Source organism: Trichechus manatus, unplaced genomic scaffold (assembly GCF_000243295.1).
Source record: "Trichechus manatus latirostris isolate Lorelei unplaced genomic scaffold, TriManLat1.0 scaffold00009, whole genome shotgun sequence".
NCBI lineage: Eukaryota > Metazoa > Chordata > Mammalia > Sirenia > Trichechidae > Trichechus > Trichechus manatus.
This window is the reverse complement of record NW_004443945.1, coordinates 18,256,612-18,276,233: the sequence shown is the minus strand read 5'-3', so window position 1 is coordinate 18,276,233 and position 19,622 is coordinate 18,256,612. Positions and strand designations below refer to the sequence as shown.

The window sequence follows — 19,622 nt, the reverse complement described above, 5'->3', positions numbered from 1 at the left end:
CATTTGGTTTTATGGGGCTGTCCACTCCCAGGCTGAACGGTGAACCTCGGAAATGACTTCACCACTGAGCTAAAAGGGTGTCTGGGGGCCATACTCTCGGGGTTTCTCCAGTCTCTGTCAGGCCAGTAAATCTGGTCTTTTTTTTGTGAGTCGTGTATAAATTTTTGAATGAGAAACTAATCTGTGCTGTAAACTTTCAATTAAAGCACAATTTAAAAAAAAATCTGATGTTAATGCATTTCCTCCTTGAAAAGAGGGGATTTTATCCAGTTCCCAATACAATACCTTATATTTTTGTACTTCCTGCCAAAAGAGTACCCCATTTTCCAATAAATCTCCTTTTAGAGCCACAAAACGTTGAAATTGTCTTGCAGTAACTGGGTTCAATAATGCTTTACGGAAAGCAATGATTTCACAAGATGACGATATCCATTTACTCTCAACAGGCTGTCCAAAACAGAGAATAGAAAATTAGCTGTGATCTAAAAATAATAATAAAGTCATTAGTTAGGTTAAAAACTGCCATCTTCCAGCTCCTTTAATTTTGACTGTTGAAATTTATGGCACTGATACAATAGAATTTGGTAACTTATTTCCCCGTCTCCTCTATATTTTTAAGGCATAATTTTTTAAGAGGTGGAGGAAAAAAGAAATGACTAGATGTGATTTAGAACATATGATTACATTGTTCAAGAATGTTAGCAGTCATTACAGTTTGGGATTGTGGCAAAAAAGCTAGTTTTTAGGGCACAGTGTGAATTCTGTGCCTAAACAGAACAAAGTAATCATAAAGTTATGATTGTAAATTCTTATATTACTGCACATATTATATGTGTTGTTAGGTGCCATCGAGTCAATTCCAACTCATAGCGACCTTATTTACAACAGTATGAAACACTGCCCGGTCCTGTGCCATCCTCACAATTTTTGCTATATTTGAGCTCATTGTTGCAGCCACTGTGTCAATCTATCTTGACAGGGGTCTTCCTCTTTTTCACTGACCCTCTACTTTACCAAGCATGATGTCCTTCTCCAGGGACTGGTTCCTCCTGATAACATGTCCAAAATATATGAGATGAAGTCTCGCCATCCTCACTTCCAAGGAAAACTCTGGCTGCACTTCCTCCAAGACAGACTTGTTCTGTTCTTCTGGCAGTCCACGGTATAGTCAATATCCTTTCCCAACACCATAATTCAAAGGCATCAGCTCTTCAGTCTTCCTTACTTATTGTCTAGTTTTTGCATGCATACAAGGCAACTGAGAATATCATGGCTTGGGTCAGGCGCACCTTAGTCTTCAAACTGACATCTTTGCTTTTCAACATTTTAAAGAGGTCTTTTGCAGCAGATTTGCCCAATACAATACATCGTTTGATTTCTTGACTGCTGTTTCCATGGGTGTTGACTGTGGATCTAAGTAAAATGAAATCCCTGACAACTTCAATCTTTTCTTCATTTATCATGATGTTGCTTATTGGTCCGGTTGTGAGGATTTTTGTTTTCTTTATGTTGAGGTATAATCCATACTGAAGGCTGTGTTCTTTGATCTTCATCAGTAAGTGCTTTAAATCCTTTTCACTTTCAACAAGAAACGTTGTGTCATCTGCATATCACAGGTTGTTGATAAGTCTTCCTCCAATCCTGATGCCACGTTCTTCTTCATACAGTCCAGCTTCTCAGGTTATTTGTTCAGCATACAGACTGAATAAGTACGATGAAAGGATACAACCCCGACGCTCACCCTTCCTGATTTTAAACCGTGCAGTATTTCCTTGTTCTGTTCAAATGACTGCCTCTTGGTCTATGTACAGTTTCCCCATGAGCACAATTAAGGGTTCTGGAATTCCCATTTTTTGCAATGTTATCCATAATTTGTTATGATCCTTACAGTCAAATGCCTTTGCATAGTCAATAAAACACAGGTAAACAGCTTTCTGGTATTTTCTGCTTTCAGCCAAGATCCATCTAATATCAGCAATGATATCCCTCATTCCATGTCCTCTTCTGAATCTGGTTTGAATTTCTTACAATTCCCTGTCAATGTACTGCTGCAACAGTTTTTGAATTGTCTTCAGCAAAATTTTACTTGTGTGTGATATTAATGATATTGTTCAATAATTTCCACATTCTGTTGGATCATCTTTCTTTGGAATGGGCACAAACATGGATCTCTTCCAGTTGGCTGGCCAGGTAGTTGTCTTCCAAATTTCTTGGCATAGACAAGTGAGCACCTCCAGCGCTGCATCCATTTGTTGAAATGTTTCAATTGATATTCCGTCAATTCCTGGAGCCTTGTTTTTCACCAGTGCCCTCAGTGTGGCTTGGACTTCTTCCTTCAATATCATCAGTTCTTGATCATATGCTACCTCCTGAAATGGCTGAATGTCAACCAATCCGTCAACCAACATATAATACATATTATATATTAATATTTAATTCTCCTACCTTTTATAAAGTAAAAGAGGTTGAACATTTGGGACAATTTTCAATTTTTTTTAGAAAAAATTACCAATTAATCCTATAATCTAAATAGAAAATTTAGTGTAGAGTGTCACTATAATTCTGTCCTGGAAAGATCAACATATTATTTAGTGGTAAATCAGCATTAATAATTAGTAATATTGAAAACTATAAACAATAATTTATATTAATAAATTAGCTTTAATAGTAAACTTCCTCTGGCTAGGAATTCATGTAACATAACAAAAAAGCCAGAAGTATTCATGTTGTTTTAGTTAAAGGTATTTTTACCTACACTTATTTTATATCTTCACAATTTTAAAATATAAGATGACTAATGTCTACTTTTTTTTTATTTTGACCATTTAAAATCACATACTCATTCCTCTCTAGTTTCTCAAAATTCAAAAACATATGAAATAGATTTTATTGAATTTACTAAGTAGATACTTTTTAACTGAGTAAACTTTACTGAATTTCCCCAAAGCCAATTTTAGCCTATCATGCAAAGCTGTTTTAGCCTATCATGCGAGAAAGTATCATTATAAAGGCAACATTTTAAATGAATTTAGGGATTATAGTAAGATACAATCAAAATACATAATAAATATTCATTAATGACAACACATAAAGTAAGTTCCTATAAACAAATCACAAGCGGCCATCAACACAAGTGTTTAAGAGAGCTACGTAAAAAGTGCTAAGGGAACACAAAGGAAAACACAAAAAATAACCCGTTGCCATCGAGTAGATTTCGACTCCTAGTGACCCTATAGGACAGAGTAGAACTGCCCCATAAGGTTTCCAAGGCTGTCATTTTTACAGAAGCAGACTGCCACATCTTTATCCTGTGGAGTAGCTGGTAGGTTCAAATTGCTGACCTTTTGGTTGGCAGCCAAGTGCCTAACCACGGCGTCATCAGGGCTCCTTAAGCAGACACAAAGGAAGGAGTAACTAATTCAGCCTGGAGGAGTAAAAGCTTTCCAGAGAAGGGCCCTGAAAGATGACATCTGAGTTGGAAACTGGAAAGTGAAGGCAACTCCAGGCAGTTGAGATGATTGGTGGTGCCCTTCACCAAGATAAAGTGAGTAGATGTCTCTCACTGTTTTAGTGAGGCACAAGTCATGTTCTCTGGACAAAACGTTAAGACCCTCACCATATGGTCCATATTAAAATTATAGCCCTATAAATAGGAACAACTAAGTACTAGGCTGGGATGTTTATTTAGAACTCACTCAGCAAATAATGTTTTAAGACCTGCTTCTTAAGACACCAAACTCAGTAATTTAACCAAAACCTATAATTTAATTAAATAGAAAATATAAATATATAATGCACAGTACTATAAAATATAAGCTCACTCAACTTATCTCAGTGTTTCAATAAAAGATATAGCAAAAGAAGATAAACATTAAAAAGTTTATTTCCTCTCAAAAGGAAAACACAGAAAAAGAGCATCCTAACAGACACATTCCCCTAACATTCGAGTAAATTTTTATCTTTATTTACTAGTTTGAAGGGGTCACCTGGATCTAGTTTGATATCTATTGAGACCTGCAGAAGGATAAATACACATAAACTTATAGGTTGAAAAAGAAGTCTGTGTTTATCATGCTTGTTAAAAAGCAAAACAGGCAATTTCCAGTATAATATCATATTATAGTGGTTTTAATTCTCACCAAAATGATAGTTCTTAATTTTTTTTTTTAAATATTTTATTGTACTTCAGGTGAAGGCTTACAGAACAAACAGTTTCTCATGAAACAGTAGTACACATGTTGTTTTATGACATTGGTTAACAACCCCACAACATATTAACCCTCTAAATTCTCAACCTTTTTTTTTTTTTTTTGGTGAAAATACACATAGCCAAAGATACACCATTTCAAAAATTTCTACATACACAGTTCAGTGACATTGACTACACTCTTCTAATTGTGCTGTTATTCTCACTTAAGATGAAGGCTTACAAAACAAAATAGTTTCTCATTTAACAGTTACTACAAATGTTGCCCTATGACAATGGTTAACAATCTCACAACACATCAACAATATCCTTACTCAACCTTGGGTTCCCTATCACCAGCTTCCTTGTCCCCTTCTGCCTTCTGGCCCTTGTCACTGGACTCCTGTACCTTGTTAGTCTCATTTGGTTTTACAGGGCTGTCCACTCCCAGGCTGAACCATGAACCTCGGAGGTAACTTCACCACTGAGCTAAAAGGGTGTCTGGGGGCCATACTCTCGAGGTTTCTCCAGTCTCCTTTAGGCCAGTAAATCTGGTGTTTTTTTTGTGAGTTAGAATTATGCTCTACATCCTTCTCCAGCTCTGTCCAGAACCCTCTGTTGTGATCCTGGTCAGAGCAGTCAGTGGTGGTAGCTGGGAACCATCTGGCTGTACTGGACTCAGTCCGGTGGAGGCCTTGGTAGCTGTGGACAATTAGTCCTTTGGACTAATCTTTTCCTTGTATCCTGTTCTCTTCATTCTCCCTTGCTCCCGAAGGGATGAGACCAGTGGAGTATCTTAGATGGCCGCTCACAGGCTTTTAAGACCCCAGACACTACTCACCAAGGTAGAATGTAGAGCATTGTCTTTATAAGATGTGTCATGCCAACTGAGCTAGATGTTCCCTGAGAACATGGTCCCCACAGCCCTCCGCCCAGCAATTCAGTCCCTCAGGGAGTTTGGATGTGTCTATGGGGCTTCTATGACCTGTCCTTGTACAGGTTGTGCTAGTTTCCCCTGTATTGTGTACTGTCTCACCCTTCACCCAAGATACCACTTATCTATTGCCTATTTAGTATTTCCCCCCCACCCCTCCCATCCCTGGTAACCAACAAAGATTGTTACAATTTGTGTGTGAAGATAGTTCTTAATTTTTTGAAAACTAAACTGTAAATCTAAATAAAGAGGATAGCGTAAGATGATTTAACCAGCTGATTCTGCTGCATATTTTGCATTATTTTTGTGTAACCCACTCTCAATAATGAATAAACTACCATATGCTGGAACGAACAGCTTGTCTCATTAAATCCATCAAAAACACTGTAATGAAAAATACATCTTTAAAGGCCAGTCACATGCGTCTAAGGTTGAGTAGGTCAAGAAACTGTTTAAAAACAGGGCTCTGGTAAAGTCACACTTTTCCCCAAATTCCCATCAGCCAATTAAGAACAGTTTCTAGAGACGTCGGAAGCCAGTTTCTGGCTTAGATAGCAGTGTTGACAATGGTCTTAGAACAAGAAGGGAAAGGAAAAATAAAACTTTGACAGAGTGAAACTTATAAGAGGAAGAATATAACAAATAACAACTTGCCTTCCAGACTCCGATTTTCCTTTCATGTTTCTGTAGTAAGAGCTCTTCAGCTATATCTTTCATCTGTACCTAAAAGCAAAACAAATTATTTTATCCCAGTTACTCAGGATGTCTAGAGTTTTGAAATCATTTACTAATTTAATAGCTAAGAAAATGAGGTAAAGGACTCAGCTTGGATAAGGAATAGCGCAGTTCAGGAAAAAAAGAATCAGACTTAGAAATGAAAGCCCTGTGGTCAGGCCCTTGGTCAAGTCACTCAAATTCTCTGGACACAGTTTCCTCATCTGTAAAATGGAGATAATACCTAATTGTATTGTCCCAAATATAGATAATAGTTTCACTCTGGGTCACATGAAAACTGAAGCTGAAGAGACAGTTACGACTTCTCTATTTTTGTGCCTTTTTTATGGGGGGGGAGGGGCATATAATTCCACAATTTATTTTAGAAGAATACAAAAGTTATTCACCATAGGAGGAATAGAATAGATATTTCTTGGAGTTACCATCTATTCACCATATTTTCCCTTTCTTGGGAGCAGCTCCTGCCAAGTCCATACTATGTGACTCTACCTCCCTGTGCACAGCAGATAGATCCAGGACTTGACCTAGAGAGTCATGGACTAGAATCACGGGGGCTGAGTCTTTTGATGGCTATAGTCTGGAGAAAAGATTTGAGAAGTCTTCTTGCTGGGTTCCCAAGTCTGCCATGGCCCCGACTCTTCCTAAAGCTTGGGTATCAACTCTTTTGTCTGTGAGATGTCCCAGCATCATTTTATAATAAATTCTCCTGCTCCCTTTTGTCTTGTCTCAAGGTTGCCAGAATCAATTTATGTTGCTGGCAACCCAAAGAATACTAAGTCAGGAAATGATTGCAAGTTACTTTGGTAAACATAGTGAGAAAATGTGGTAAATAATATTAGTAAGCCAAATATCCTTCTATTTGGCTTTGGATAGTGAAATGAAGAAAGGGAATGAGGAAATGTGAACTATCTCAAAGCTTATTTAAAGGAACTTTTGGCCTTAAAAAAAGTCAACTCCACTTCTCCATACTATAAATTCTATGTTCCCAGCTCTACTGTGTTTTCCATAACTTAAGTTTCTCAGAAGACTAAGACTAAAGATATTGCCAGATACACAGGCCTCAAGTGTTTGATAAATTAAATATAGAGGACAGCTTTTTTAGGTGCTTCTTGAACAATACTAACATGTAGCTTTGCATACTAAAGTCCAAAATTACATGCTCTCTGCCCCTTGTGTTATCTTTATAAAGAACAGATTTGTCTCTTTTTAGGTGTGATGATATTTTAAATTATCAAAATAATACATGATTCTCATAAAATAAAAAAAAAACAAGCAAAAAAAACCCATGTACAAAGTAAAAATCCCCAAATACACTTACCAAACCCACTCCCAGGGGGCAGGTCCTTTTAGATCTTTTCCATGCATAAACATAGATAGATAGACAGACAGACACACAGACTGACCAACTGGGACAGAAGACAGACATAGAGATACAGGCACATAAAATGCAATCATTATCCATATAATTGTTACTCATCTTGATTGTTTCAATCAACAAAAAATATATTTTGTATCAGTACATGTGAAAATCTAATTTTTATAATTTAATCTCTTTTTATATGGAAATCTACAGTTTTTCATCGTATGAAATTATCATAATTCATTCAACTACTCCCCCACATGATTTACAATGAATGTCCTTGTATATCTTTGCCCATTTGTGTGAGGACTTAGTAAAAATAATATTAATAATAATAATCACAATATTAATAGGTAACATTTGAATATTTACTGTGTGTCAAGCACCATGATAAGAAACTAAACATACACCATTTTCATTTTCACAATAACCTTATGAAGCAGTTACTATTATAAGTCCCAGTTTTCAAACGAAGAAACTGAGATTACAAAACTTTATGCTGTACAATTAATATGTAGCAGTGTTAAGATCAGAATTTGGGAAGTCTGAATCCGTGCTCTTAACCACTATGCCCCAGAAGTGCAATAGCTAGGTCAACAGATATGCACAATGGATGTTTTGACAGGAACTGCCAATTTCTATCCAAAGGCTATACTAACGTGTATACCTTTATCTTTTGACGTGCTGCAAACTGTTCACTTGCAAGGAACATTGGCAACCACACGTTTTCTAGCCTATTTAGGACATGCTTCTGAATTTCAAGTAGAACAGGTGCATCAAGTTGCTCATGGAGAATCTTTCCCCAGCCACCACTTAGGTGCATTATCTAAGAAGGTAGAAATGAAACAGAAACTAGAAACTTCTGCTTTGGTAAAGAAATACAAATACTCATAATTCATTCATTGACCCCAAAACTATTTACTGAACACCTGACAGGTGACACAATTTTTGAATTATGTATAGTCCCTGGCTATATTATGCACAATAATGACACAACTTCCCTAACATCAGGGCATTGTGATTTATGTGGTGGTGGTTTTAGATGTGTGAATATGCTTACTGATGACATACTGAAAAGACCATGGGAGTGGATTACCACAAGCAATGGCATTTGTGCTCCATGGCCTCAGTACCGTCAACTGTAAAATGAGTGCATTAGTCTATATGTTTTCTAAGTTCTCGTCTAGGTCTGATATTCTAGGAATCTATGATTCTAGTTAAACTGGACCATTTGAGAAAGCATATTCTTTTCAGAATGAGGAAAACGAAGCATTGATTAGTTAAGAAACAAAATTGACTCAGATATTATAAATATGCATATTATCAACACTTGTTGAGATGAAGTTGGAGGAATGATGGTAGTGATAGAAATATAGGTCTGTTCCAGCTTTTTCTAAGAAGAAAATAAAGGCAGCAGAAGCAGAGAAAGGTCATGTGGTACAGATAATAGTCACTGCTTTGCACAGGTAGCATCTTTTATAAAACAGTTTTTTTGGGGCCCAAATCTTCCTTCTATATCATTACTGACTTCAACAAGCTACTAATGTCTATTTCCCACCATAAATCATTCTATTTTCTACCCTCTTCTGTGTATATACCACTCAAAATTCTTGGACTGCTCACAGAAACAACCTCCTTCTTCTTAGGACTCTTTTGATTAATAATACTAATCAAATACTACTACTACTAATATTACTTTGGAATAAAAACAAGAGAAATATCTTATTAGCCCTCTTTGATCAACAGTATTAGTCAAATAACATTAATAATAATATTGTTTTTGTATAAAAAGAAAAAACAGTACCTTGCCAATCAGTTATGGCTACATAACTAAAATTAGGACTACCATGATGTATCTAAAACTTTATGTGATAAAGGAATCCTTAAGTGAAAATAAATAAAAAATAAAAGTAAAGACAAAGATGAGGAAGAAAGGTTCTTGGGAAAACTCATCTGTAGTAAGCAAACCATTTGCTATGGTAGCAATGGCTAACTTTTTTTACTGAATTTTAAATTCTCATCATGTTGTACTATGGAGGGTTCACACAGTAGCGTCAGATACCATGAAACCTCACGCAATGGAGCACAAGCCAGATAGAAAACAAATGCTTTCCATGTGTTTATTTCATACTTGTGCTTATTGGGATATCCAACCACTTTTGTTAACAGGTTCCAGATTTGTATCTCACGGAACTAAGAGCAAGGAATTTTGGTCAAGGTTGCTTAATTTTAGAATTTCTCCTCCCTCTGACTCCCAAAGACTTTTACTTATTCCTCCCTACCCCACCAAAAATCTAGTTTTTTTATTTGGCATATTCTACTTGTGAAGATCTCTGAATTTTTCTATAATTTATTGAACTTAGAATTAATCTGAAATTTGTATTTTACAAGTGTATGCATTAGGATATGCATCCTTTCAAACTACCGAAATAAAAAAATCATAAGCTATACCTTTGATCTTTAAAGTAGTAAAGCAGCATTAACAAACTTCAAATTAAATAAATAATAATACTTAATTCTTCATATTCTAAAGCATAAAAATTCAGCCATACTTTATGAGATAAAAGTGTTACATGAGCACTCAAACCCACTGCTGAATGCTAATCTGACATTTATAGTCTTTAGGTTATTGGCAAAAATAAATAACTTATTTTCATATTTCAATACCATGTTGATACCTTGTCCTGTTGATATAAAGAAGCTGGACTGTTGGGTCCAAAGAAATATTTTTTATTTAGGTATTTGTTTTTTATATATATAGATTTTGCCTCTCTTTGATTTCGATCTCTAAAAAGTATCCTTCGGAACTGTTCAATGTCTGTCCAGCACATAAGGTCCATGCTAAAATAAAAACAAAAACAAAGTACAGTTCTTCTTATCTAATTCTATTGAACACCAAACAACTTGTTGTTTCGACAGAATTCATAAGGTGGTTGTCTTGACTAGTTAGCACAACTGATTAGATCGCTAATGAATACAATATTGTGCCTCTGATCCCTTTCTAGACGGGTTAGCTTGATTCAATTATACTTTTACTCCTGGATAAATATTATGAATGATGACAATGAGTATTGGGATCAGAAAAAAATCTATTATCAACATTAGAAGGGTTTCAGAGTCCTCCCATTAATGATAGGCTAATATTGTCTATTTCAAACATGGGAAAATTTCCACATACAGCATATCTATTTGCCAACATGCTAAATTGAGAATAACCCTTATCACAAAAAAGAGAAATTCTGTATACATATAGAATTATCATAGTGAAATCTGGCTCTCAGTTGTCTAACCAGTTTCTGTTAACTTGGGAGAAAAATAGGAAAAAAGTATGATCAATATTTCAGTTAATATTAGATAAATATGTTATAAGGTTCTAAGATTCTGTGTAAAACTTCGTTTCTTTTATATATTAATTAATAAAAACTGCTAAATAGTACAGTAATTTCAATAGTGTATAACTGTGTTTTAAGTCAGGCAATGCTAAAAGTAGCAACCAATATTGTTTAACCACCTAATACAACATTTTGAAGGTTGCTGCAAACAAAATGCACTTCCCAGCAAAAAGTTATTCATTCAGATTTCAGATAATTACGCTCATCAGTTTTTACTGACTTGAATAAAATTTAGCACTAAATCACTATTACAATATGTTGAACAAAGACCAGTAGTGTAGAAAAATTATATTTTAAGAGAAAAATACATTTAAAAATGGTTGTTACCTTGAAGAATGTGCTTCAAGAAATTGACGGAAATGTTCAAACTCCAGTTTGTTGTTAAGCAGATCATTAAAATTAAAATGCTTATATTCTGCAGGAACATTATTCCAATATTCTGTTTGTTTAGAGACTTTAGGGAGTAGTAAAATACCAGTGCCAATTTCAGAAGTGGTGTCCTAGCGAGACAATACTTTTCATAAAAACCTCTTAAATGCAACAAAATTTTTCCCATTTTTAAATAAAGAAACTGAAATAAAAATTAATTATTAGGTCAAGGCCATTCAAGAACTAGGTAAAGAATCTAGGTGGCTCATGTTCTAACTAATAACAAATTCTGTTCCTTTCTATCCCATTCCCTTCTTTCCACGAACATTTAGCAAGCATCTATTATATACAAAGCACTTGTTTACAAAATACTAACTTTATTATTTTTTTAGTACAAAAGAAATGTTTTTTAGTAAAAAAAAGAAAGATAATCAAAATCACACACAATACTACCACTCAGAGATAACTACCATTAACATTTTAGTATACATCCTTCTAGTCTTTTTTACATACATACATGCACTTTATTAAAAATAAAGATAGGATTATACGTGTCTGTATGGTTCTGCAACCTGCTTCTTTCCCTTAACAATTTACCATGAATATAAAATATTCTTCTATCTATAGCATAATTTAAAGGCTATAGGGTAATATAAAATACTTTTTTAATTGTGCATTCTTCAAAAGTCATCTCCCTCACATAAAAGCTAAATTTTGGTATTTTTAAAATTTTTGGTATTTATTTTAAGACCTGTTTCACTGACAGTTTACAAGCCTAAAGGACAAAGTGTTAAAGAGGTTTATTCTTTGAAAGGCCCTTTCTTATATAATTCCTTATGTCATTAATTCTTTTATTTTTTTAAAAACCTCAGACCATGAGATAAACTACCAATTTTTTAAAAATCAATTTTTTTAAGTAGAAAGATTTTAAAGAGTGTTATAAATTTTAGTTCATAAAATTTATAATAAAACTTTATAATATGCTACCTTTATGAATTTTTATGTACCTTTTCTAAGATATTAATTAATAGTGTTTCAAATAGAGAACTTCTGTGTTAAAGCAACTATCATAAAAGTTATATTATAAAAAATTACTGTTTTTGTGAAACTTATTGTAAAAGAATAAAAATTTAAGTACAAATAAGAGAGTAAAAAAATCATCTGAAACCTCATCACTATTTTTAACATTTGGTAACCCTCTTTCCAGATACTTCTCTTTGCATATATGTGTATATACAGAAATACATACATAATTTTACATAAATAGGATCATAGCATACTAATGTTTTTGTTCTCTACAGTTTTAGATAACAATGTCTTGGACATTTTCCATGTCAATAAATATGAATCTGAACTGTCATATTTTTCATATAGATGCACACATTTCATTTTATGGATCTACCATGGCTTAATTCACCACTCCAAAAGTTGCAAATTTAGAAATCAAAATAACATTTTAATATCCTAGTCAATCCTAAGATCTTTTTACTGCCTTCCTCAATTACTTTCCTTTTTCTTTTTTTCCTTTACTCTTTTTGCCTATTGCTGTCACACAGACAGCTCCTTTTCTGTTTGGAAAACTCTACTTAACTCTTCTGTGACCAGACAACAAAGGAAGAACCGCTGCCATTCAGAAAACCACCAAAAACATTAAAAGGGATATGCTATGGCTGGAAGGCTCAAGTTTCTGGTCCTAAGGCAAATGAGTGGCTTGGCTCCCTGGCTTTGTTTTTCTAGCTCTGGTAAAGATGTTAATAAACCATGACACCTGTGAAACACAGCAGGCCAGGCAAAGGAACAACAGAAAAATAAGAATGCCTATCCCACTACTTTATCAATACACGATCTCCTCCCCTACTATATAAAGTGGTAACTGTCTCCAGGATAAAAAGCTTTTCTAAGTAGGGAGGTGTCTTACCCCAGCCTTCTTGGAAAATGTCTCTTTGTGTAAAGCCTGAAGCTTTCTGAAGTATGTGGAGTCCAGCTGTCGAGTTTCTTCCACCAGCTCCACCTAATAACAGTAATGCTTGTAACATCAATAGAATGTACATTATGAAAAAGTGAGGAACAGAATGCACAACTTGCCAGTAACAGTGGGCTAAAAGACAAATACACTTGCCAATACAGCAAATTATTTTGGACGCAAAAGCAGGAATACCAACATGGTTAAAAATATTAACTTCAACAAGTCAGACTTTGAATGCATGCAATAAAAAAAAAACATACATTTCTATGTAATGATATAGTGCCACCAAAGATCACTTCTCTTTTCTGGATACCCCATGCGAACTAACAGATACATTTCCAGTTTCTATTCATGATAACAGGAAAATAGTCGTGAAGGAAATTCATAGAAGAACACGAAAAGACAAGACCAGGCCCCTATGAGTCTATGAGCAAACACTGTATTGCTTTATTGCTGCAGCAATAGAGGAGTCAATCATCAAATTAAACCTCATATCAGGTCTCAGCTTTCAGACTGTTTAAACAGTCAGGAAAACACGTATTTTGCAATATTTCGCTAACACAGAGTAAAACCAGTTTGGCTGAACAGCTGCCTGAGAACTTTCTTTATTTAATAGCTAGCTTTGGCAGTCTGCTTGGCTATCTCATTTGGGAAACAGTTGATATAATCCAGTCAGTTGGGTCTTTAAAGAAGTCCTCGGGGCTGAATTTTAGGAAGTTGGTAGAACTAAGAAAGTGGCTTATTATTCCTCTTATCATTAAAAAAGGAAATACCCCATGCATTTTATAAGAATCTTTTTGGTTTAGGGAAGTTAGTTAAAATTCCAAAACTTTTTTCTTACTTTTAATCATCTCAGGACCATTTTTCTCTGTACCATAAACTATATTTAAAATAATAGCTGGAAAGATTTTTTTTTAATTTCACATGATACTCTAATTTTCCTAGTATAATATATGCAGTTTTGTAGTAGAAAGGATGTGATAATAACTTTTCAGGACAAGGGAATCCAGGAATGAAATTTTGATCTTTGAATGTGGTAAGCCACAAGAGATATTTCAGCCACAATCCAATAAGATAAACTCTATGCAAGGTGTTTTGGTATTAATTTTATCTTAATTACCTAACCTATTCTTTCTGGTGGAAGACATGATTATCTAAGAAGTCTCTGAGTAGATATGAACAAACAATAGCAATCCAAATACAGCAGAGTTCCACCTGAAATGACATCATGTGCAGGGTGCATGCATTCACTTAATATAAAAAATGCCCATGAATGGTTTTAATTTGTGATTCAAAATAAATATTTAAAGAAATTTCCTCCACCCATCAATAAGAATAATGAAAATATTCAAGCATTGAGGCTTAAAATGATCTCTTTGAGAATGAAAAAAGATGTGTTGAAACTTTTATCCAATCAAGCACTCTGACCTGACAAACATCTGGGGGTACTTTAAAATAGCAGCACTGAAGTCAGAGGATCTGCTTTTTCACAATACATATGAAACGTTTATATTTTCCATGAGTGTAATATTTACTGTAACTCATCCAACATAATGGGCTTTTTCCATTAATCAAAATTAAGGCCACTGCTGAAATATGGCAAGAAGGGACAAAGCCAGTATATTATCATGGCATATTTTGCTGGTTTACAGGAAACCAAAACTCAGACTTCTCTCCTCTGACATATTTGTAAAGAAAACTAAAAATGACAGAGAATTAAATCTTTTGTTAGGCTTCAATAGGGTAACTGGCAAGAAATAAAGTCAATAAACACTTTCCCTGCCCAAATTTTGAGCCTGACCAAGTCTTGATTCTGAATCTCTGGCCTATATAAGACCCTTTCCAGTTTTTCTCTTGTGAGACAACAATGCCACTAATCATCAATTTTGTAGTAAACCTGGATAGTTCACACCAGTTTTATCAGTGCTACAATACCTTTCTGTAAGCAATTTGGTCTGTTTTTACCATCTTTGCCCAGGGCTCAAGAAGGAGGAGAAGGATATATTCTTCAGCTGTGTCAAAAAGGTCTTCAAATGGTGGCTGTATTTTCATATAAATTTCTTTTTTCTTTTCCTGTTGGAGTCCGATGTCAAGAGTGGCCGAAGGAGCAATGTACGTGGCAAAAAGATACTAAAGAGGAATGGAGAGTAAGGAGAGGGTGTTGGGAGGAACAATAATGGTTAGTAGATTCCTCAGCAAAGGCATTAAAAAGAAAAAGAAAAAAGTAAGACAAAGCAAACAAACTCAAGTAATTTTTTCTTGAAAAGATGTGCAAAACTGTTTGAGACAAAGCAATGCATTTATTCAAAAGTCTTGGTTTTTCCTTTCTCTTCCTATTTTTTCTCCTGTAGCCTGTGGATCTTGCAAAGAGTATGTGATTTTTGATTGTGATCTTTCAATTTTTCTCAAGTTACAAGAATTCTGAAGGATGTATTATTATGATTGATTTGAGGTTATATGCTTCCTTTTTCCTATATATTCACAACATTTCTAACACATTTGTGCTACTTTCCGAAGTGGTCTGAAATGCCCTCTGGAAATAAGAGGCAAGAATGCACTAGGGCTGGAAAGCTGGCTATTAGTATTCTAGTCTAGAAACCCAACAGACTACCTGCCATACCCAGCTGAGTTGAAGAGAGTTCTTAAGACTGCTAATAATTATCCCTTTCTGCTATAAAATGTCTCCATATGCTATCCAATGCTATGGAAGAGATATAGGAATGGAATAAGTGTGAATAGGAAGATATACACAGAGCTTCCTGGACAAACCTGCCATAATCTGCCATAAACCTGCTCTATTCTACTCATTTGTCTTACCTCTCAATAATGGCTATTTTAATCTGTGAAGCAATTTAATACCATTTTATTCTTCAAATGTTTCATGCTGAATATGTCAGGCCATTATTATGATTTAATAATAAAAACAAGATTGAAATGTATTAGGAACCTCTAATTGATTGCATTTTATTTCATATACTTAGACTTTGGACCTAATAATCTCCAGACTCAACCTAGGCTCTCTCTCTCTATACATATACATATCTTCAAATATATCAATTATTTGGTATAAAATAATAGTCTTAGGTAAAATGATATTTTACAAGTTTTAAAGTGTCCACATTAATACCATAAACATTTACTGAGTATCCACTACATGTCAGACACTTGGCTAAGTGCTAGGTATACAAAGATTAGTGAATAAGACCTAATAGCTGTCCTGGAGAAGCCCACTGGTGGTAACATGGAGATGAAAATCAATGGTTACAATTTAATATGGTAAGTGCTACAACAGACATATGCATTGCAAATAGATCTTCGATGATTGCCTGTATATTCTTTTCCAGCTCATCTCCCATTAACTGCCCTTTATTTCAAACGTTATTCTAAAATATCAACTGTTCTATAACTCCCCTGAACCTTGCTGTTTTGCCATTCCATACTGTTGCACATATTATTCCTTTAATCTTGGATATTCACCCTACCCCAAGCACCTTGTCTACTTGGTAAACTCTGGTTTATTCTTTAAAAACAAATACAGATTTCACCTTTAGGAAGCCTTCACTCATACCCTTCTCCCAATATCATACTTTTCTACGGCTACATTTGTCACACTACAATGCAATCATACATTTATGTGTCTTCTCTTCTGGACTGAGGTCCTTGAGGGCAAAGACTGCATCTATTCATCTGTGGATTTCCTACTCCTAAAACTGTTCTTGGCAGACAGTAGATGCACCATAAGCATTTACTGAATTGTAATGAATATACAGAAAAGGCATGTTTAGCTTGGAGTGGGGAAGGAAAGGGTTCTAGAAACTCTTCCAAGAGAAAATAATCCTCAAGCTAAATCTTTAAAGGTGAGATGGAGTCAATCAGACAAGAGAAGGCGATTGATCAAAAAGATGATACAGGCAGAAGGAAACCATGGGCCAAGGCATGGGGGCCTAAGGGGGCGTTGTCCCTATGGAGAAACTCTGGGCTCAAAGTAGATAACTCTGGCTATAGGAAAGAGTTTTTGTATGGAGGTTGCAAAAGGAGGCAAGGGCCAGAGCAGGCTATGATCTTTTATGCTTTGCTAAGGAATTTGAGTTTTGACATAAAGATACACTGGGTAATCTCTGAAAGGCTTTAGCTGAAGAGTGATATCATTGGATACAAATTTTAGAAATAAATCAAATAAATGGCATGAGGGGGAAAAAGTCTGAGTAGACAATACTTGGAAGCAGTTTGGAAGTTATTTCAAGTGCCGTATAAGAAATTATATGCCACCTTCATTCCTTGCTTAGTTTTTACAATGGCTTCCTAACTGGTCTTCCCAGCTTCTTCTTTGCCTCTTTACAGTCTATTCTTATCACAGCAAACAGCCAAATCCTTCTCTCATCACTCCTGTGCTTGAATTCTCCAGTGACTTCCCGTCTCACACAGAGTAAAAGCCAAAGCCCTTATCACTACCTATGGACAAAGTTTTTGGAAATTTCACAATGCTGAGGAGACAAGGACTAGAATTCAAGACCGGCCAGAGGGGGAGCCCCTGTAAACACCCTAGGCTCTCAAAACACCCTAAGAGCAAGGGTGGATAAGGGGTAGATTACTCCAGTCTTGAGTATTCAGAGTGCCAAAATATAATTCAATACACAGCAAAAAAAAACCTTCTAAAATGAAGACAAAATAAGAATGCCATAAATCAAACAAAAACAGCAAATTCATCACCAGCATCATACACTAAATGAAATACTAAATGACAGTCCCAGATGTAAAGAAAATGACTCCTAGACGAAAGCAGGGAGGAATAGAGAATAACAAAGTATAAATATGTAGGTAAATATCAATGGGTATTGAATGTAAAATATAATACTAAAGTAGTAAGAAATAGCAAAAGAGACTGAGAAAAAGATGTCAGAGATAGGAGGTAAACCAAGGCAGAGTAATGTTGCAGAAGCCAAAGGAGAAGTGAGTTAAAAAACAGAGACAGTAATGAACAGTGGTTTAAAAGAACAAACAAACGTGGAGGGGCGGCCAAGATGGCAGAGTGGTCAGACGCTTCCGGTGGATCCTCTTACAACAAAGACCCAAAAAAACAAGTGATTCGATTATATATGGCAATCTGGGAGCCCTGAACATCAAAGGAAGAGTTGAGGAACTGGACTGAGTGGCAGGGGGAAGGAGAGATGGTTCAGAAGCAGGCAGGAGTTGCCAGACATGACACTGCGAGAGCCCGAGCACTTCAGGCCTGATTGGCTCGGGGGTGAGCAATGAGGCAGGCAAGCGGCAGTGCCCGGGAGGTGCGTTTTCCACAGTAGGAGACACCCAGCACCAGAGAGTCTACTTGGCCACTCAGAACCAGTGAGAAGCAGCCCTCATCAGTGAAAGATAAGTACAAGCATACGGCTTACCACGTGGATCAAAAACACACCCCTTAGGGAAAAACCTCTCTCCCATTTACGTCCCGCTCCCTGCTCTGCACTGGGTCCCAGACCAGCTTCAGCAACTGCTGAGTCCCCTGGGCTGCAAGTAGGATGTGTTACATGCCCGGAGCCATTTTCCCTGCCTTGGAGAGTGAACAAATTAACAGAGGAAAAAATGAACTGCCAGCTCCCCTAAGCCAGGAACCCAGGGTAGGCACAGCTCCTTTGCCTAGGCACAGGCATAAGGGATCTATGGACTTTGAGTGCCTTTCCCCCTGCAGAGACTTGTGTGGGCCCATCTCAACAGCCTAGGCCCTCATTACTGCAGTACAACAGGATATATACTGGAACTCTAACTTCAACTGTTTCAGCTGTAAAGTGGCAGGTTCCTGACATTTGACACTGCTCTGCCCATTAAGCAGGGTCTTCACCTACCCACATCAGGCGCCTGAGGACTGGAGGCTCCACCCATGCTACCTAGCCACCTGCGATAGGGGCCCATGAGTAAGAGGTGCCCCCAGTCCTTACAGCCAACAGCATTAGGTGTTCACAGTCCGGCTGCAAAACCCACCCACCTACGTGCTCTAGGGAACAGGGACACACCTTCTTCCTTGACACTCGGGGGTGGCCATCAGCTCCCTGCCTTGCTCAGAGTGTGTCCCCCTGCTGCAGCCAGATGCCTGTGCCTATACCAATCACCAATGCCTGTCTAGGACTCTAAGTGAGACCCTACACCACACACTTGGTGGCTATCTACCTGGGCACCTGAGCTGAATCCATACAGGAGGAGTGGGCGAACTCCTGAGTTCACATACCTAGTAACAGATCTAACCACCTGGTGACAAGACATCAGAGCTTCAAAGGTGCCAATAATCAAACTAGCTCATACGAGCAGCCTATTTGGGCATATCAAAACAAAACAAGAAGCTAGGACACAGTAAGCAAACATAAAATAAATAAATATAATAACTTACTGATGGCTCGGAGACAAGAGTCAATATCAAATCACATAAAGAGGGAATTCATGATGGCTTCAGCAAGCTCTCAAAATAAAGAATCTAGAAATTATCCAGAGGAGGAAAATTTCTGGGAATTACCAGAGGCAGAATACAAAAGATTAACATACATAACTCTTCAAGAAATTAGGAAGGAGAAGGGACAGTGTTGACATGTCACACGATTGTTGACCATTGTCATAGGGCAATATGTGTACTAACTGTTTAATGAGAAACTATTTGTTCTACAAACCTTCATCTAAGGTACAAAAAAAAAAAA

The 19,622-nt window shown here is 36.3% G+C and overlaps 1 protein-coding gene across 1 annotated transcript in view; it reads right to left on the bottom strand.

Moving 5' to 3' along the window:
• Positions 1-19,622, bottom strand: part of RGS22 (regulator of G protein signaling 22) — a 155,862-nt gene that overhangs the window by 18,168 nt on the left and 118,072 nt on the right. The window contains exons 13-19 of the mRNA XM_023726043.1: positions 14,878-15,072; positions 12,895-12,987; positions 10,935-11,107; positions 9,894-10,056; positions 7,883-8,041; positions 5,775-5,843; positions 286-447 (exon numbers count right to left, since the gene is read on the bottom strand). Of these exons, the coding sequence (XP_023581811.1) occupies positions 286-447; positions 5,775-5,843; positions 7,883-8,041; positions 9,894-10,056; positions 10,935-11,107; positions 12,895-12,987; positions 14,878-15,072 (1,014 nt within the window). The remainder of the gene's footprint in view (positions 1-285; positions 448-5,774; positions 5,844-7,882; positions 8,042-9,893; positions 10,057-10,934; positions 11,108-12,894; positions 12,988-14,877; positions 15,073-19,622) is intronic.